This window comes from Pyricularia grisea, assembly GCF_004355905.1.
Source record: "Pyricularia grisea strain NI907 chromosome Unknown Pyricularia_grisea_NI907_Scaffold_2, whole genome shotgun sequence".
Lineage (NCBI taxonomy): Eukaryota > Fungi > Ascomycota > Sordariomycetes > Magnaporthales > Pyriculariaceae > Pyricularia > Pyricularia grisea.
In genome coordinates this window covers 3,092,021-3,111,385 of record NW_022156717.1, presented here as the reverse complement: position 1 = coordinate 3,111,385, position 19,365 = coordinate 3,092,021, and the positions used below count along the sequence as shown (strand labels likewise).

Genomic DNA, 19,365 nt, shown 5'->3' with positions numbered 1-19,365 from the left:
ACATACAATGTCTCCCGGAGAAGGTGACAGGTGTGCAAAAAACAAACAAATCAAAAACTTCTTGTCCATGACCTCAAACCTCTTTCTTGCTCAACAGGAAAACAGCTGCGGGGAATAAGAGAGAAATCAAACGCCGAATGACTCCAAGCAAAAACAAACATTACATTTAACAACAGGCAGTACTAAGTAAGGAAACTTAGCAACAAGAAAAGACTTTAAAAGTGGTCCAAGCAGTAGCCAACAAAGCTAACCTTTTTTTTTTTTTGGAAAAGAAAAACTGCCTCAGCACAACAAGTCGCCATCGCGCACCATGGCCTTGAACTTGTCTTCGGGTTCATCAAACCTGTACGTCTCGCCGCGCACGACACGGTCGACCTCCTCCCTGACAAAGGGGTAAATATCTTTCCAGGCGTTGCGGCCCATCCAGCAGTCGAGGTGACCGTAGCCGGGGACGACGCGGCGGCGGTACTCGACGCCGCTGTCAGAGGCGCCGGTCTGGGGCGTGACGTCGGTCGAGGGCATGGTGGGATCCTGATCGGCGGCGCGGCGCGGGTAGTGCATGCCGCCAAAGGTGTCGGTGAGCTTCTCGTAGGTGCGCTCGGTGGCCTCGATGCTGAGGACGGCATTGTCGCGACCCGAGAAGAGGAGGAAGGGGATGCCGCGGAGGCGCTGGATGTTGGCGGGCGTCGTGAGGTCGTTGCACAACGGCGCGTTGCCCATGACGTGGCCTTCGGAGCCCATCTTCATCAGCAAGCTCAGGAGCGTCATGTTGACGCCGCCAAAGAAGCGGTCTATCTGCCGGTGAGTCGCCTCGTTCAGGTTGCGGTGGTTCCAGCAGCGGCCAAAGACCAGCGACGTGCGGTGGCAGCTGGCGCTGTTGCAGAGCTCGCTCCGGGAGTCGGGCATCAGGCGAAGGGCCTGGTTGACCAGACGCTGGACAAAGGCGTCGTCGACGCCCGTGCTGCAGCTGAACCAGTTTCCTGCTACCATTTTGTAGAGCTTGTCCATTGGGATGGGGCCGGCCATGACTTTGGCCATGTTTGACGGACCCCAGATTGGGTTCATAAAGACCTGACTGCAGGTTATGCCGAGTATCCAGTCTGACGGAATGGTGCCGTCGAGCAGGCCAGAGGCAAAGGCGACTGATCCCATGCAGTGGGCAATTGTATATATCTTTGAAGGCTTCTTGGGGTCGCCGCTTTCCGAGTACTCCTTGCGAATGTATTCCAGACAAGCCTTCAGGTCGAGGCGGGCGTCGTACGTCGTGTAGTTGATCTTGGCCGACATGAGCTGCCCGATACGGTGGACCGTCACGAAGACGCGGTATCCTGCCCGCGTAAAGTAGTTGACCGCGTTGTAAGGGATGGTCGGCAGGGCGAAGATTTGGTGATCCACGGCAGCTCCAGGTATCATGAAGAGGTTTTTAGCAGGGGTTGGTTTGCCATCCGGGCCAAGGGGCGTGTGCGTCGCTTCCCACATGTGAAGCCGTGTTGTGACACCATCAGATGCAACAATCTTGAAGCTCTGCGTCGGAAGTGTATCATTCACATAGCCAACATATGTCCTGGATGGATATTGCAGGGGTGTGAAGGGCGTGACCAGCAATGAGAGCGACTTGCGAGTGAAAAAGCTCATGAAACTAGCAGCGCTCTTGGCCTTGTGTATAAAGGAGCTTCCGGTTGGACTCAAGGTCAAAATCTCAGACCAAAAGTCCTTGGGCTGAATGCTCATGATGCCTCTAGCAACAACAGAGCAGTGGCGCCATGCTTCGATGTCCTCAGGGTCAACGCGCGCTGGGTAATCAGTGTTGGTGATTGTGACATATAGGGTTGTGGTGGACCGCCAGAAGCGACGTGGCGAGAGGGCGACTGATGAGTCGACCACCTTGTAACCATGGAAATGAAGAACTTCTCCATTGATGCCCATCATGTCAAAGTTGTATGTCAGATTGCGGGTGCCAGGAGCCTTGTGGTCCCTGACAAACAACCCGAACTCGCCACGCTTCACCATGAAAGGGGAGCCGGGAATGGTAGGGCAGATGAAAGTCCCCGTCAGCATGCCACGGTTCCTGTAGTCCTGTACCATGTCTTTGGTGCAAAGCGCTTGGACGCTGAGGAAGAAGCGAGCATTCTCGCACAGCGATTTTGCCGTACGGTAGGCGAGCTCGTAGGTTTCCTGTACATCCTCCCTCATATTGGCCCCTTTGTGCACAAAGCCTGACATGACTTCGGTGAAGCCGAAACCGCTTTTCCGGAGGGATTTGGCCCTTTCCATGGCATCTTCCGCTTTCCCGACACTATCAGCCCTACTCAATAGTACCTCGCGAATAGTGTGAGCGCGTGGGAGCCGTTGTAGCTGCTCCTGAATGTCTAGGACTTCCTGTCTGAGTTGACGATCCCTTGGGACGTGTGCGGGTTCTCCAAAGAGATCTAAAATACCATTTTTCTCTTTGCTGATTTCCAGGTCGCAGGTCTCTGCCCATTTTTCCACGCATCGTTCGGCTATTGCTGAAATCGTAGCCAAGGGGTTGGCACCAAGTGCTGCCGGGATCAGTGCTCCGTCGGTCACGATCAAACCTTTGTGAGTCTCTCGACCCGGCCCCATAAAGACCTCGCCCTTATGGTCCGTAACACCCGTAGCACCAGTGTTATCACGAGCCATGCTTGCTCCCCCTATCGGGTGGACAGTAACCTGTTGCTCGCCCATCAACGCGAAGAAGGGCGTTTGGACCAAGGTGCCCCCGACAGCCTCTGTTGCTTTGGCGAGTAGTTGGTTGATCTCCTTGACGTGGCTGCCGCGACCAACACCGAGGAACTCAAGTACGGGCCGATCATTCTTGAGAGAAAGAACGGCGTGGTTGGTGTCGTGAGACATGACCAGATAGACCTGCGTTCTCTCGACGGCACCCCTGCGGAAATAGGGGCCGAGTATTCTGCTTCCCCATCTTGCAAGAGCTGCTTGGGTACGTTGTACTACGGTATCGTCCTTGGGGCTTTGGCTTCCTGGCATGAAGTCAAGCATCGCCTGAAACAGGTGTGCTAGTGCTCGCGGCACCGTTCCCTCCTGGATCACGAAACCGTCCAAAGGATTGGGATGCCCCTCGCGGTTGTCAATAATTGACGTGATGCAAGGGCCGACTGGGTTGTAAGGATCCGGGTAGACGCGGCCAACAGCATTGACCTCCTCGTCCGTGTTGTAGCCAAAGGCGAGGATGTCTCCGTTGCCGCTCATGTTCTGACCAACAAGCGAGCTTGTCTCGAGACCCATGGCACGACTCCGAAGTAGGATTTCTGTTGTACCAATGGCACCGGCGCCAAGGAAGACGGCATTCTTTGCATGAACCCACATGAGGTCTCCACGGAGATTGGAAGCAAAGCAGCCTCGGTTGCGACCATGCCATGCAAAGTAGATTAGGTAGCCTCCACGACTGTCGGTTACCTTCTCAATGTGGCGTACCTCGCACTCGCAAAACATTTCGGCACCCCAGTTCCAGGCATCAGCCAAGTAGGTTACCAATGTCGTCGTCTTTGAACCATCGTTGACTCCAGTGGCGTCCTGGCCGGTCAGTGCCGAGGGCGACATCTCGACGCCGCAACTGTTGGGCCCATTGCGGAAACGAGTAGTCTGCTCGACCTTTCTGAACTTGGATGACATGTTGAGATGTTCCGCCTGCTTCTTGAGCATTCTAGCTTTTGGAAGCTCGGGCCAGTCATCGGGGTATACCTCCGGCTCCAATACCTCTCTTACACGCTTGTAGTATGGTGCGAGGGCGTCTTTTTCACGCAGCTCGGGTGGCCAGGCTTTCTTTGCCATGGTATCGGCGTCGGCCTCCAAAAAGACATTGGCATTCATGAGACTGGTCCCGCCAAGTCCGTTGCCGACCACAGCATTCTGGCCTCTGCCGAGGATGAGATGATACATCCCGGTTGGATCCCCGCCAACGGCCGTCTTGCCGGGGAGCCAGTATGGCGAGAACTCGCCACTGAAGTGAAGCTGCTCGAGAGCCTCTCTGGCACCTGTTGGGTACTCACCCGGCCAACGCTCTTGCCCGCGCTCTAGGACGCAAACGGACTCACCGGCACGTGCCATACGGGACGCAGCTACGCCGCCTCCATAACCGGAGCCGATAACGACCACATCATAGCTGGAGCGCAGAAGTTCGACCGGCTTGGAAATACGGGGAAAGGCCCCAGCAGCATGTCGTTCTGCGCCGTCGATATAGGTGTGAATCTTTGCATGAGCCTGCGATCTGGGACCGCTGGGTTCTGAGTCGTGGGGTCCAGCGGTTCTGATGGGATGTGACTTTGTGCGCCGTTGGGAGCTCGTGAGGTAAGATTCGGGCTCCTCGGTCAAAGCAGGAGAGGGTTCGGGAGAGGGTATCGGAGAGACACGTGGTGATGAGATATTTTCCTTTATGCCAAGCCCGCCTTGGGAATCTTGACAATCTTCTGAGGATTCGTTTTCGTCTTCAACCCGGACGCGTTTGTAATTGGGTCGGAAGGGGCTGTTTGGAGCCGATGTGGGTGCTTCGCTGATACTTGGGGTAGGCGGAAACTGAGCCCATTTGTTGTTATAGTTATGGTAGTATTGGCCTGGTTGAAGGAATGAATGTGTCATATCTGGCTTGGATTGTGCCGGTTGTGGGCGGGAGTAGCCGCAACTTTGCCCATCGTCCAATCCTTCAAAAGAGTCCTTGGACAGAACCATTGGCTCTGCTCGAGGAGTCATGGTATATAAGATGTAAGATAAAACAGAAATCACCTAGTGAGATTTTTGTTGATATTGAAGAGGCCTCGGGTATGAACGAGGTATAGGTGTAAAGTGAATGCTGAAAGAAGGTACTTTGTATAAGACGATTATACAACCCACCAGCCCAGGGTATCAAGTATAGTATATAGCCACAGGCATATACAAGTAGGTCAAAAGGATGGGAGTACGAGACAGAATGAGTCCCGGAGAATAGGTAAGATGGGTTGCAGAGCTCGGGAAGGAGTGGCACAACAGGAGAATATATGACATGAGGTAAGATGGAATGAGACAAACCATGTCATTAGGAGAATTGGCACGGAATGTGGAGTACACGGATGCAGTCATTTTATGATCGACTCTAGGACACTATTCTCAAGGGCTCTCATGTCGAAAGTGCGGAACACCCGTGGCAGTAGTGCTTATGGTACAATCTACCGACAGGGTTGGAGGGGATGGGCGCCAAGCACAAGGAGGGCCGGAAAGATTTGTTAGCTGCGGGATCAGAACAGTAAATGGACCAACCAGCCACGGGGGGGGCCAAAAAGGGCTGGACCAATACTCCCCATGATGCCAAATTGGGGTCGGGAACCTTTGCAAGGGCATCTTTTCAGGCTGCCTGTGACCGTGGGGAACTTTCTCGTCTGGGTCCTAGAAAGGAAAGGGAAAAGTAGTGGGTGTGATACACAGTAAATGGCCAGTGGATCCGAGGCGGTGCGAATCAGAAACATAGACAGGGTGGTCATGATTTTAATCGGCTGCCTTGTGCCCCATGACACTCTCAGCTAGTAGAGCTCTGGCAATTCTGGTTGTATTGAGGCTGAAAGAGTCCGATCCACACCAAAAAATGCCCATCTTGGCAGTCAACGCCGCCATTGGCGGAAAAGGATAGCAAGGGGTGGCTTGGGGGTGGTTGATGGTGCCATGCGTGCCATAGCCTTCTTGGGCTGGGATTATACTTCGTGGTACTGTAACGGTACAATAAAAGTGAGCATGGGGAGTGACACGGCCATCCAAGCTTTTGTGATGTGATGCCTGGTTATTGCTAACAAAAATCCAAGAAAGTACGGTAGTAGAAGGGTCGGCTGCAGAGCTTGCTGTACCCGACGACACACATACATTGGTGACCGAGGCCAAAAAAAGAGACCGTTCTGTATTTTTTTCGGCAAGTAAAAGGGCGAGATATGGGTGGAGGGTGAATGGATTGATTGATCATTGATTGATTATGTTGGTGACGGGGGAGCTAGCAGAGCTGAAGAGCAACCCAGGAAAGCCACGCACGAGGACCACGACAAAAACAGACAGAGCTAGAAACCAATACTCACTACCAATTGTGACATTGACAAGGATACTGGATGTTATTGCCTAGCCTCCTGTGCAGGGCCCTACCTTAGGTATCATCGGAGACCTGAAGGCAGTTTAGTTAGTAATGGAAATCAACGTTGAGTGGTCGGGCTGTTTGCTGACACCCCAGTTTTGATCTCACTAAGTGGGGAAGGGACTTTTTTTTTTCTTTTTTTCTTTTTCCTCTATTTTCTTTTTCATTCTTCTGTCTCCCTTGCTTTGGCATGTATGACAGATCGCCAGCCGCTGGCTCCCGGCCCCGTTGCAGGGAACGTGCAGGTGGGTGTTTATCCCTGGGCCGCTGTGATTGGTCCAGATGCGAAATTTTTATTTTTATGTTTTCTGATGGGTGGACGCCTTTTTTTTTTTCTCTGCCCGACCTGAAATCGATTAAACAACGCGGGGGGATGAAAAAGGAAAGAAGCAATAGAGAAAAGAAAAGAAAAAGGGTCCCGGAGAACTACAAAGTGGTGCCATCAAACGGGCCAAGAAGGCCTGGCCTCCGTACCCGAACAGCCCCTAATAATGAGGAAGGAAGTGCCAACACTCTGCAGAAGTCAACGAGGCGAGAAAAAAAAACCCGCTCGCCCACCTTGGGAGGGAAAAGCCCCCAGGACTTGAGAATTAGGTTGTCGTTACAATGGTTCTGCGCCTTTGGGTACGTACCTAGGTATATCGCCCCAGAGAGCGTACTGTTTACTCCGCCTTCTTCTCGCACCTGAGTACATACGAAAGCACATACATGCAGATCTTAGCTGCATTCCTTTGGCTTGGCTTCAAAAAGCCAAAAGGGAAGGATTTGAGTTGGTCACGTCATAATTCTATTTCATTTTGCTTGCCGAGGCCCTTTTTTTTCATTCTTTTTTTCTTGCAACGGCACAGTGCAGGAAGTAATAGACTGGTGACGCGTATCTCTCGGGCTGTTCCTTTTCAGTGTTTAGTCTTTTGCAAATGGCGAGGTGTGAGTATTTTGGTTTGGGGGCCAGTCTCACCAAGCATCCACCTCAGCCCTCTCAGGAGGCGTGGCAATCAACAACGTGGGAAAGGATGGGGCACAATGCTCCCTTTCTCACCTGCCTATGGTGTCCTTGGTTCGATATGCCTGACTCTACCGGTAGGTCTATACCGTAGTATGGAAGGAGACTAGAGCACCGACGTGGGCTATGGTCAAAAAGTCTTCATCCAATCCGGTGTGCCATATTCTATATGCAGACTATTGGGCAAATGACTCGTTTATTTCTCGACCGGCTCGATTCGCATCTCAGCTAGCACGTGTGCGGAGTGTAGTCCTTTTACAACCGCAAAAAAGAGGGGTGATGGCCGGCACATCGGCTCGGATTGGTGAACTTCCACATAGGGCTATGTTCCAATTCGCAAGAGCGGGCTTACCGATGCGGGCAAGTGGATGTGCCCGTTGTGCAAACGTACCTAGTTAACTTGCAACAGTTGTCCAGCAACAAAAAAGGGCAATAACCTATTGGATGCACTTGAGATAACCAATTCAAACCCTTTACCCTTGGCATTGACGGTTTTTAGTGAGGCTATACTATACTGAGTAGTTGCTCCATTTTTACCTACTTTTTTTCTCGAAGCAGATCAAGAGGTTTCTGTTTAGCGACGTGCTGATGTGAGCATGTTGTATTACATCCCCTGGCTGCCCAGCCTTGCCCGTCAAGGTTACCGTATTAGCGGCAAAAGCAGTCCGGTACCCTGGCCATACTATGCTGGCGGCTCGCTTACAACAAAGCAATTCAAGAGAGAGAGAGAGATAGAGAGAGAGATAAAGGATACCAACGAATATCAGTTTTCGTCCCATGTGATGTAGGGTCTTTCCCCCGGGTGGTGTCAAAATATCAGGTTGCACGACTGTACAACACCCACTCCCCGGAAACGACACGCTGGAAATGCAAACGCAACCCAATCCCGATGCAGCCAAATATATCTTTCGGGGGTTCCGATATACGTGCAGCAAATCACATACTATATGCATAACTATTTCGATAGACTGGTGTGACCGTTTCGCCAAGCCCCCTTGCAAAGTCATTCGACAGCTGACATTATGACAGTTGGTTGGACGCTAGGGACGGAACTTGTTTTCTTCCAACACTATAATTTTTTTTTGTTCCTGGCGCTTGCAGCGGGCGGGGGGCCAAAACAGCTATTCCGACCGGGCTATATCTTTACTCCGTAGAAATAGTGCTACTTGGGGACGCTAAGGAGCTAGAAGTCCATCAGGTAGTCTATCCAGCTAAGAAGTAGGCTAACTTTGCCTTTGGTTGGAAATAAGGTACCAAATCATGGGGTGTCCTATAAAGTAAGGAATCTTAACGGTGGTTCTTACTCGTATGGTCACAAAAGGGGTGGCAGAGTGAGGGCCCCTGTTTTTTTATGAGCTACATAGACATAAACGGATGGTTTGTAATATTTCCCTGGTTCCAGAGGGTCTATCTCCAGTTTTTCGATGGCTATGGCGGAATAGATGGTCCTGAAAATCTTCTATAACGCAGAGATCGATTGCCAACACGTCATTGGGGTGCAAGGCTTAGCCCTGCATGTATGTACATGTGTGTCACAGACAAGTCCTTCCATTCTCGTTCGGACTCGAACAGGTAACACGCGGAAAGGATGTGCCCGACAAGTACAGACCCCAATATCCTTGTCCAACAGTCACGCTGCCTTTGTATTGCTCCTTACATTTATATTTATGTATCGTGACAGGCTTGTTGGTCAGTCATTTGCTTCGAAGCAGTGACAAGTCTTGTCTCGTTGGAAGAAGATGCCGCCCCTCTACGTTGGGTTGGCCAAAAAAAAAGCCAAGTGAAGGCCTGTTTTTTGACGCCGCTTTTGCCGTGCGGCTGCATAAATCGGGGATGCCATAACATCTGTCGTTGGTGTCTTGCGGCAGCCCGGATGATAATTACCCAAAATGGCTGTTTCCCATCGTCGTACTGTACCACTCTACCGGGAGGCTTTGCCCGCGTACCGTATTCAAAGTTACTTACTGTACCAAGCCTACCAACCATTGTTGTCATATGCGATCCTTCCAGCACGCTTGGGCTTATTGTCCTCGTATTCTATACGCAAGGCCGTTTCATCACATCTCAAATATTGACCTATAGTTCCCATAATCGTTAAGGGTAACCAACCGCATGATCCCACGGTGAGGTCATTGTGGATGGATTGGCGCCCTCCCAATCACAAAAAATGCAAGATGGTGTGTATGTTGGTTTGCATCTATTGCTCAAGATGTGTGAGAACTTGCTGCCAGTCATGGGGAAGTTCAATGAAAACCAAAGAAGATGTGCGTTTGGTACGACTTGTGATTGTGGCTGGAAGCATTATTTCTGCCCGCATAAAAAGTATTCCCAGCTACTGCATAAGCGGCTCTTTTTATTATCGTAGCTACTCAGGCACCAACATTGCTTGACTCCGTGTGACAACCAAAAGCTACCTTCGGCGCCTCTGAATACCAAGCAGCTATCATATAGTGAAAAGCCTCACTCCTGTCGCCGTTGCACTCGGCTGAAACACCCATGCAGGTTCTTCTATGGGAAGATGGAACGAGCAGCTCGCGCGTGCAATGTTATCCTATAGCGGACATATAGATCCGGACTATTAGGTTGTAAACTGAAGCTGTTCGCGGATCTGGGAACTGGTTCCAGGCTCAATGCATTACCTCACTCGCAGACTCTCGATACTACGACTCTTAAATGGATTTACTTGGCTATTACGACTGATTGGAGGTAAACACTTATGTAGTCAGGATCAATATTCCCGTTCAGTGAGGGAAGTCGGCCTAATATGTGAAACCAAAAAAAAAAAAGATAGAGTACTGCTTTGTAGAGATTTTGCTAGATATGATGCCAATCCCGAACGCCAAAGCCCGTAGACCAGGGACCAAAGAGCCGACAAAGCTCAGGAGATGATATGAAGGAAGGAAAACAACTAACACGCTAAAAAGGCACAACATATACATAACTGAGACCGCGTGGTCAAAGTGAAAGACTCCCCCCTCATCCCATTTTCACCACCAATCACCCTGAGCCTGCATGGCGCGCGCGACCTTGACGAAGCCGGCAATGTTGCTTCCCGCCACCAGACTGGGCAGCTCGTCGTCGCTGGCACGGTTGACGTACTCCTTTGCCGTGTCCAAGCCGGTGCGGAAGGCCGTCTCCATGATGTTGGCGAGCTCCTTGTCGACCTTTTCGCGGCTCCATTTGAGGCGCTGCCGGTTGTATTGCTTGTTAGCCACTGCTTTGTATCCCCTTCCTGCTCATACTCTGGGGTTGCTATCAAAAAATAAATCAAAACTTACCGAGCTGTTCTGCCCCATCTCCAACCCAGAGACGGCGACACCACCACAGTTTGCCGCCTTGCCGGGAGCATACCAGACGGCCTCTCCCTTGGCCTTTGACCGCCTGTTGGCCTCAAAGACGTCAATGGCACCCTGCTCGCATCCCATGTTGGACCCTTCGGCGACGAAACGGCAGCCGGCCGCGACGAGCGCCTCGGCCTCTTCCCTGCTGACCTCGTTCTCTGTGGCGCAGGGCAGGGCGACGTCGACCTTGCCGACGTGGGTCCAGGGCCTGGCGCCGGGGAAGTGCTTGAGCCCGCCCGGGCTGGTGGTGGCACCGTCTTCGGAGGTCGACTCGGGGAGGAGGTCGGACAGCGGGCGGCGGCGGTCCTTGAGCTCCATGACGCGCCGGACGTCGGCCTCGGTGATGGTGCGGCCGCCCTCGACGGCGACCAGGGCGCTGCGCGAGTCGGACAGTGACACGACGGTGCCGCCGAGCTCCATGATCTTGAGGGCTGCGTACTGGGCCACGTTGCCGGAGCCCGAGATGGCCACGCGCTTGCCCTCCCAGCCGCCCATACCGGCGTACTCGAGCATGTGCCCGACGTAGTAGACTAGACCATAGCCAGTGGCCTCTGTTGCAGGGTGATGATATTAGTTAGATATCTGGCTGGTCGTATACTTGCGAGTATTTTCTCCCGAAAAAGAATCAAGCAAAAAAAAAAGGGGGGGGCGCAACATGAATAAGCTTACCAGGCCTGATCAGACTGCCACCCCAGTCGAGCCCCTTTCCAGTAAGAACGCCCTCGAAGCGGTTTCTCAGCTTCCTGTAGGCACCAAACATGTAACCAATCTCCCTCCCTCCGACGCCGATATCTCCCGCGGGCACGTCGGTGTCGGCACCAATGTGCTTGGACAGCTCCGTCATGAAGGCGACGCAGAAGCGGCGAATCTCGGCGTCGGACTTGCCCTTGGGGTCAAAATCAGCGCCGCCCTTGCCACCACCCATGTTGAGCCCGGTCAGTGCGTTCTTGAAGATCTGCTCGAAGCCGAGGAACTTGAGGATGGAGAGGTTGACCGAGGGGTGCAGGCGCAGGCCGCCCTTGTAGGGGCCCAGGGCGGAGCTGAACTGCACGCGGTAGCCGCGGTTCACCCTCAGCGCGCCGCTGTCATCCTCCCAAACGACGCGGAACTGGATCACTCGCTCAGGGATGGAGACGACGGAGAGCGCGGTGCGGAGCTCGGGGTACTTGTCGAAGAGGGTGCTGTCCTCTAGGGTGCTGGCCAGCTCTGGTTGAAGTGTCATGGGTTAGCTTTGTGTGATTTGGGCCCTCTCGGACTCTGGTTGATGGGTTGACCCAGCTTCCAAGACATACCATTGTAGGCTTGAGAAAACTCGGGCTCGAGAGGGAGGACAGTCATGATTTCGGTATTCTAGGCGGGAGCCTTGGAGATATTCTCTAGATGTTGATCGGGTTATAATCTGTGAAAAGGAGTATCTCGAGAATGAAGCCCTTTTTCAAGCTCACGGCAGTATGGAAATGGAACTGGGCATAAACTTGAAGTGTAGATGAACGAAAACCTAAGCCATTGGAACAAGACAGCCAAGGTGAAGGGGCGGAAACATCTTTATAGACCAAGACTGCATCTCTTATCTAGGGCCACTCAAGCAAGAGTATATTCCGTTGACATGTTGTTTTTATCCCACCCAATGCTCTCGGCAGTCGTAGCCATGGATCAATCCATATCTATGCCTAGGAAGACTCCCAGAGCGATCACGGAGCCCATGATAAGTTTGGGTTGGGACGAGCCCTTTGTTTTTCAGTGGGGGTTTTTCAGGGTTATTTTTTTAATTTATTTATTTATTTTTTTATTTTTTGGAGACACTCTGGGGGGTGTAAAATAAGACCGTGTATGGCAAAGAAGAAAGAAAGAAAAACCCCAGACGGGACGGCATCGGCAAGCGGAATAAGTGGTCATGGTTTAATGTGGTGGTGGTGTGGTTCCAGGGACAATGAATGAGATCTCCCATGTGTGAGTGGATATGGCAAATGTCCGTTCTCGGTGGTCTGTCTATATCGCAAACCCAGCCTCAGCGTCATTCATGCTTGCATGGTAGGTGCCTTGGGTAGGGTACCGCAGTGGAATTCAGAAGGTACCCATGTTAATAAGCCAATCATTGTATGCAAAGACAACCATTGTCCAAAAAAAAAAAAAAAAAAAAAAAAAAACCATCGCATATTGTGTGGATAGAATCAATTAGCAATGCGGATTTATTTGAATCCTAACCCTCACAAATCCTAATGCCTCAACCGTCCTATTACCATTATACCGCATCCTCTATCGCCAAACCTCCACCGTCAAACCTTATCTGACGCCCTCCATATCCCGTCAACCGGTATACTCGGTGCTCGGTAGTAGGAGCTCGGTAATCGGTACTAGGTGTTCGGTGCTGGGTGCTCGGTAAATGGGGGTGCTACTTCGTAGGTACTGGGGGTTTGTCCTGCCCGAGGCACGCCCTACAAGATCAGCCCCACCTCCGTTCTGTGTCTCACTAATACTGTACGGTACCCAAATTTCCAGAGTAGCTTCCCGGTGACTTTTCCCATCGGGTTTACTTAGATACTTTATTTACTAAATCAAGGGGTTTAAGCATTGTACGTAAATAATACTACTTCGCATCTGTGAAAAAAAAAAAAGACACACCCCGCAGGAACCCCAGTCTCGTCAGATGGTAAATAACAAGTGGAGTGCTGTCCCCTTCCAATGAGAGACAAGAATTGGAATTTCATTTTGTCCTTGAATGTTGTCACTCTTAATATTGGATACAGCAAATCGTTGATAGTGAGAAAGGGTAATGTAGGCCTTAATAATAAGTGTTGGTAGGGTTGAAAGTAAGGTAGTTTTTATCCCGCCTCCGCTCGGCGATCGAGCGCAATCCGAGTATGACGATTTGACTCCGAGGGTCCTACTACAAGTGGGCATGCATTTATTTTTAACTGTCCTTATTCATTTCATTGGCAGGGGGTATTTGGAGTATGTGATGCCGTGGCGCTCTCACAATGGTACATTCGGCATCAGGGCACCACCAAATTTTTTGAACCCACGGCCTTTCATAGTACGTTAGGTCTACGTAGTATGTATGTTGAAGGTGCGGTACATTACAAAGGTATACAGACACACCTGTCGTCATGTACGAAGCCTGCATCTCATCTACCGTACAGGCGCGCAGCATCAATGATCTAAACTTGTTGAACTAGTCGATGAAACCCCCTGCCTTCACTCATTTACGCAGTAAGAAAGTTACATGCAGGCCACGCTTTACCTACACTTTTCTTTCCATTTTCCTGCAAAAACGTCAGATTGCCGTTGCATGAAAGGGGTGCATGCCGCGTGGGGCTTGGCTGGGCAAGGAGCTTTTTTTTCCCAGGCAAGGTGACGCAGTTTTCCCACCTGGGGGAGCCGAACTGTGTCCCAGCTTCCCTTATCCCGTGGATGCCATTGGATTAAACTTCGGCAGGAGAAAAAAAAAAGGAAAGGCTTGCTGCATATTCTTTTTGCTAATCCCGCGCTTTTACAAGCAGAACTCACGCGGAACGCCCAGGCTGTCGTTTGTGGGGAATTTTGGGGCCGATGTCGGGGAGGCGTTCGCCAACACGCGACATATTTCGTTGAAGGGGTGTTGTTACCTATTATTGTATTAATTACCTCTTACTGCAAATCCCGGCGGAGCAACAAAGTCGCATGGGGCTGAATATTGGGCTTCCAGAGAAAAAAAAAAGGCCGCTAACACAACCATATGTCTCCGTCAGACTCGCCTCGACCCCGAAAACACCCGGTCCAGGGTCCAGCCCAAAATCAACTCAGCTTAGACGGTATCAATAGGGCGCTGTCGGAGAAACTTTTCCTGCTCGCGTGCCTTTGACATGCGACTTCGGACCCGGTTCCATCACCTAGAGGTTCAACTCATCTAGGAGACCGTAACAATGGAGAAGGAAACCGGCAAGTAAACATAAGCACATACATGCATGTGATCCTGGTATATAGTGTAGTGTTATATAAACATTCTGCGGCTATTCATGGACGGTCCAGTCGGTCCATACAACCCGCAGGTCATCAAAGCCAAATCAAGTGGCCCCCATCAACCCAAAAATGCCTGGCGGCGCTCACTAAATATTACAGCAAAAAAAGCCGGTTCAAAAAGCCAAACCAAGAATAAGAGAAATCCTCGAAACGTTGAGCGAGGTAGGTAACGATAAAGGCGAGGCCACACACAAAGCAGACGTCACGACCGTTGATCATGGAAAACCATCCATAGACTAAAGCAGCAACCACCAGAGAGGGGTAGCAAGAGGAGCATGCCGGAGAGACACGGGAAGGAGGACACTGTTTGTGCACAACATGTAGAACCGAATGCAGATGTCTTCAGTTGAGGAAGCCCTTGCAGTTGGTAGTTCCACAGAGGCAGGGAACTCGGTCCTCCTCTTTTTCTTCAAGCTCGAATTTATAATCATAAGTGAGCTCTTCGTCTGTTGGGTAGCAAAGAAAAATGGACACCAGTCAGTATCATCTCGTAACAGGAACAATTCCAGGTGAGGCAAAACTTACTCCGTGCAATGTCTCTCAGCGCATAGATGACAATGCGTTTAGTGCCCTCCACCCTGATGATCTTGGCAGTGCAGTTTGGCATGCAGCTGTGATTGATGAATCTTGCAATGCCACCCTTCTTGGTTGCATCGATCACCGCATCCTCATCAATCCTGAAAAGATAGCTGCTTCCAATCCCGCTCCTGTCGTATCTTGCCTCGCGCACTTGAGCCACAGACGGCCGGACTTCCTCGCCAACATATTCGATGATCATGTCATCCTTTGGTATGTGCTCCATGGCATAAAGTCCCCAGTTGTGAATCGCGGACCGTTCGAATTTGACCGGCTTCTTCCGCTTTTTGAGCTGGTTGAACCGCAGGGCATCCGATTTCTGATCATTCATCTCTGCCATAGCCCGCCGGTGATTGGCGCGATTAGCACGAGAAGAACCTCTGGAGATGCTGTTATCGTCAGCAACCTTGACAGCTGTCAGACTCTTGCCAGGCGCCGCCTTGGCCTGGGCTTGACGTTCCTCGCGCGCCTTCTTGACCTTGATGTGATGCGGGAGGTATTTTGACTTTTCTGAATTGAGGATCTTCTTAACACCCTCGGTGCGAGCACAACCAGTTGCGTTTGGAACGTAATAGCCCTCGATCCTTGGATGTCGCGAGTCTTCCGTAGTAGAATCCACATTCAGACACTTGATGCGGTTGCGCTTCCAGACCCAAAACTCGGGATCACCGATGTCGCCGAGCTGGAACCGCCTCTTGAGTCTAGTTGTATCGGGGCGGTCTTTCAAGCCAAGAGACAGTAAACCCAGTGTACCAATGTCTAGCTCAAAGTCGGGCGGGATCGTAAGGGCAGACATCAGCTTGTCGGGGAACAATTCAGGATCCAAGCGGAGTCTTTCGGCAACATCATCTTGAGGGGCTGCGGTAGGATCAGGGACTGGCTCAGGATCAGTATCAGCCTTGGCCTCTTCAGCCTTCTTCAACCGCGCTGCCTCCTCTTCCTCGAGGGCCTCCTGTTCGGCTTTCTTTTGAGCTTCCCGCTCCTCGAATAGTTGTTTCTTCGTCTTCTTTTTCTTGACAGGTTTCTTCTTGCTTTTTGCGTCCAGCGGCGCGGGCGTTGGCAAGCGAGAGCTTTCAGACTCATCTTTTTCTAGAACATCCGCATCCTGGATAATAACATCCTCGGTCACAGGTGCATCCGTCACAGGCAGTCCAACGTCAACCTTCTCCATGGCCACGCCAAACAACTCCTCCTCATTCTTCTTCTGCTTCTTGAGGGCCTTCTCTGTTGGCACATCAAGCTTCCTCTTTTTGCCTGCTAACAAAGATGCGTCATTGACGGCAAAGCTAGCCTCTGTCATTGAATCTTCTTCTTGTCGACCCCAAGATCCGAGATCATCTTGCATTGCATCTTCATCGGTACTCATCCGGCTGCGTGGCCGAGACTCTGGCTCCTCTGTATCCTCGATATGAGCTTCCCGCGTGTCCTGGTCATCTTCAGACTCAGTATCGCTATCGACATGCAGGCGATGGTGAAGAGACCGAAATGCAGGTCGCACGCGAGCACGGGGCGCTCGCCGACGCTCAAAGGGATCCAAGAACTCTTGCCTGCGAGCTCCTTCCTCATACTTAACTTTGCGAATGCGCGGAAGTGCTGCGATCCCGCGTGCCGTTCTTCGTTCGATGGGATCATCCCGAGAATTAGGTGTCCCGATAGGTGATTTGGCAACGCTATCGTCGGCAAGATCCGCAGTTAAATCATGATGGGAATCGTCAAGGTTGAGCTTCCTCCGCTTTGCAGAGTGGTTTGCTGGATCAAGATATGCAACGAGGGCTGGAGTCGCGACCTTGGTGCGGATGTGGCGGATCAAGTGCTCCGTCATTTCACGTCTGACCATGCGGACGGCTTCCAGTACGGGGTCAAAGTCTTTGGCCCGCTGCTTCTTCTCTTCCTCAATGTCACCGTCCTCATCTCGCTTCGTGCGCATTCGCTCATTTGCTTGTGCGGGCATGTCATAAGTAGTTTTGCGCTCCTTTGACCTGCTCCGCCTCCGTTCTCTTTTGTCTTCGTCATCCTTGCGAGATGGTGGGACGCCAGAGGTGCCATATGGATGATGAGACATGATCATGTCGTAATCGAAGAATCGTGAGTGATTAGTGCACTTATAGCACCGCTCTGCTTGATCACGACCGTACGAGGAATCGGCGAATATGAGATAGTAGCCATACTTCTCGATGATTAGGATATCATCCATTGTGAAGCCTCTTAACCGCTTTTTCATGTGAGGAACAGTCAAAGGCGAAACGGGAACAGATTTGTGGGAGACAAAGATGAAAGGATTCTTCACCACGCGAGCAAGTACAGCCTGGCGGTGGGCGATGGCAGGATGGGGAGCTGCAGATGTTGCACCTAGACGGGTGGGATCCATGGGAGAGTTCGCCATCGAACCCTGTCGCAGGGCGGCTGGACCCCTCGGGGCAGTGGGAGGTACGCCAGTGGGAGGTGTACCGACGCTTCTGGGTGCGGTTGGAATCTTTTGTTGTGCCGCAAGCATCTTTTCTTTGTCTTTTTTTAACACATCCTCCATCATGCGACCGCTTTTCCTGCCATCTGGGTCATACTCAACCCGAATCTGGTGTGCCTCAATACGCTGGCCATTCATTTGGCGCACCGCTCTCTTGGCGGCATCTATCGCAAAGACGGGTTGGGGTCGCATGCGATTTGGCTTGGCGTCTCTGTAACGGAATGTTGCGAAACCAAGATAACTGCCCGTCTCAGGATGCATCTTATTCGAGCTCTCGGCAACATCACCAAACGAGCCGAAGATGGCGGTCACCTTGGAGAAGGCGATGAGTGGGTTGAATCCAGTGACGACAATCTGGGTGGGCGGTCCAGGCCCGACGGCCATCTTGGGGTCGTAGGGGTAAGGCCTGAGATTGTAAGGGGCATGCCTTAAGCGAGCCTTGGGGTGGTGGTAGTCGACATTGATGTAGTTGAGCCTTCCGCCTTTTGCTTGGCGGGGATCTGGAGGGGGGTGGTCATCATCTTCCTATTCAAGCAATAATTATTAGCCATGTGATCCACGAGACAGATGACAACCCCCCTCCAGATATAGTATGGGTATTATCGATTTACGTACGATTCCAAACTCAAAGTATGTAGGCTTGGTCTTCTTTTTGTCGGCTGAGGCAGAGCGATCGAGCAAGGGATCATATGTACAGGCCAAGCCAAGCACAGGGCGGCTGATATCTCGAGCAGGGATACGTTCGATGACAGCCTCAGTCGACGTAGGCTGGACCCCGTTGGGTATTGTGCAGCCTGATATTGGCAAAGAGGTTGGATCCTCAAGCTTTTCGAGGCTTAGAGGAGTTGATGCCGACGGCTTGGGTGGATCTGAGGTGACGAAGTAGGGTGGTGGCGATCGGGGATTCGTGAGAGGCGTGACATGACTACTTGAATCCTTTGACGTAGCCATGGCGTTCTGGGAATGTGAGGATGAGCTAAATATGGATGAGCTTGTGCTCGCGTGCGAGCTCGCCGAGCCAACGGTGTTCAGCATGTCGCCTGGAGTAAGCTCGCTGTCATCAATATATGGACGGGGCGCATCGGAAGCAGGCTCGCTGAGGCGCGTATAGGATGCCACGAAGCCAGCAGGGACGTCGTCTTCGGGTTGTGATGCTGGTGTTGTCCGTCCGGTATCAAAGCCGGTGCCGCGCGACACGGAAGGGGAATCAACCGAGCGCCTCTTGGACCTCTCGAGCTCACGTGCTCTGTTCACGACAGAGTTGGGCGCATTCGGAAAGCATGCGGTGAAGCTCGAGGGCGGCGGAGGCATGATATTATCGACACGACAGCCCGCTCCTGCCAACCGCCACCGTGACAAGTCGCGAGTGTAAGACAATCAGCATACAGACATGGGAGCTGTTCAACGGCTGGGTGATTGAGGGGTGTCGAGGTGGAAGGGATCCGAGTGTAGAAAGTGACGCGCAAAGTGATCGCGGCCCCCAACTACGCGACAGCGGTTTCTGTTTTCAAAAACCCTAAGTAAGTTTTGGACCTGTGATGATCTAGCCGGCGCCAGTGTCGGAGTCAGGTGGGAGAGAGCCCGACGTCGATATTAAGAGGTAATTGATGCAAGAAAGATGTCCAGTGTAGCCGCGACGGGTCTGCAGCAATTGTTTTGGGCTGCGTTGGATGGGTGCGGATGAAAATACAGGATTGGCTTAGCCAGCCGCGGGAACGCAATTGAAAAAAAGTGGCAGTCAAGGATGCCGACCGAGAGCGGGCCAAGACCAGTCAGACAGCTCAGCATTCCCCCTGCCTGGCTTGTGGTAAATTGGATAAATCGAGGGCGTTTGGCGAGTCGGCTGGGTGGGTCCGTC

General features: G+C 51.9%; 5 protein-coding genes across 5 annotated transcripts; 1 reads left to right on the top strand and 4 right to left on the bottom strand.

The window, feature by feature from the left end:
• Positions 1–282: 282 nt before the first annotated feature.
• PgNI_03509 (uncharacterized protein) lies at positions 283–4,728 on the bottom strand (the record flags this gene model as incomplete). The annotated part of the gene is made up of 1 exon (XM_031123563.1): positions 283–4,728. One exon carries the CDS (start codon positions 4,726–4,728, stop codon positions 283–285), a length of 4,446 nt encoding a protein of 1,481 aa, XP_030985638.1.
• Positions 4,729–5,643: 915 nt separating this feature from the next.
• PgNI_03508 (uncharacterized protein) lies at positions 5,644–6,111 on the bottom strand (the record flags this gene model as incomplete). Its single annotated transcript, XM_031123562.1, has 2 exons — positions 5,866–6,111; positions 5,644–5,714 (listed from the first exon to the last, which is right to left on the bottom strand). Coding segments are annotated over exons 1-2 (168 nt in total), but the record flags the coding sequence as incomplete, so codon positions are not given.
• Positions 6,112–8,569: 2,458 nt separating this feature from the next.
• PgNI_03507 (uncharacterized protein) lies at positions 8,570–9,225 on the top strand (the record flags this gene model as incomplete). The annotated part of the gene is made up of 2 exons (XM_031123561.1): positions 8,570–8,644; positions 8,809–9,225. 2 exons carry the CDS (start codon positions 8,570–8,572, stop codon positions 9,223–9,225), a joined length of 492 nt encoding a protein of 163 aa, XP_030985634.1.
• A 606-nt stretch (positions 9,226–9,831) lies between these two features.
• On the bottom strand, positions 9,832–11,865 carry PgNI_03506 (uncharacterized protein). Its single transcript, XM_031123560.1, has 4 exons — positions 11,761–11,865; positions 11,138–11,674; positions 10,406–11,019; positions 9,832–10,315 (listed from the first exon to the last, which is right to left on the bottom strand). The coding sequence occupies exons 1-4, from the start codon at positions 11,804–11,806 to the stop codon at positions 10,115–10,117; spliced, it is 1,398 nt and encodes a 465-aa protein (XP_030985635.1). The 5' UTR covers positions 11,807–11,865; the 3' UTR covers positions 9,832–10,114.
• A 2,309-nt stretch (positions 11,866–14,174) lies between these two features.
• Positions 14,175–19,300, bottom strand: PgNI_03505 (uncharacterized protein). Its single transcript, XM_031123559.1, has 3 exons — positions 18,123–19,300; positions 14,993–18,032; positions 14,175–14,913 (listed from the first exon to the last, which is right to left on the bottom strand). Exons 1-3 carry the CDS (start codon positions 18,816–18,818, stop codon positions 14,810–14,812), a joined length of 3,840 nt encoding a protein of 1,279 aa, XP_030985636.1. The 5' UTR covers positions 18,819–19,300; the 3' UTR covers positions 14,175–14,809.
• Between the last annotated feature and the right edge of the window lie 65 nt (positions 19,301–19,365).

Coding starts and splice junctions, on each gene's coding strand:
- PgNI_03506 (XM_031123560.1), bottom strand. CDS start 11,806: ATGACTGTCCTCCCTCTCGAGCCCGAGTTTTCTCAAGCCTACAATG. Junction 11,020..11,137: donor TGGCAGTCTGATCAGGCCTG/GTAAGCTTATTC, acceptor ACCCTGCAACAG/AGGCCACTGGCTATGGTCTA. Junction 10,316..10,405: donor AGATGGGGCAGAACAGCTCG/GTAAGTTTTGAT, acceptor TACAACCGGCAG/CGCCTCAAATGGAGCCGCGA.
- PgNI_03505 (XM_031123559.1), bottom strand. CDS start 18,818: ATGCCTCCGCCGCCCTCGAGCTTCACCGCATGCTTTCCGAATGCGCCC. Junction 18,033..18,122: donor CATACTTTGAGTTTGGAATC/GTACGTAAATCG, acceptor TTGCTTGAATAG/GAAGATGATGACCACCCCCC. Junction 14,914..14,992: donor GCTGAGAGACATTGCACGGA/GTAAGTTTTGCC, acceptor GCTACCCAACAG/ACGAAGAGCTCACTTATGAT.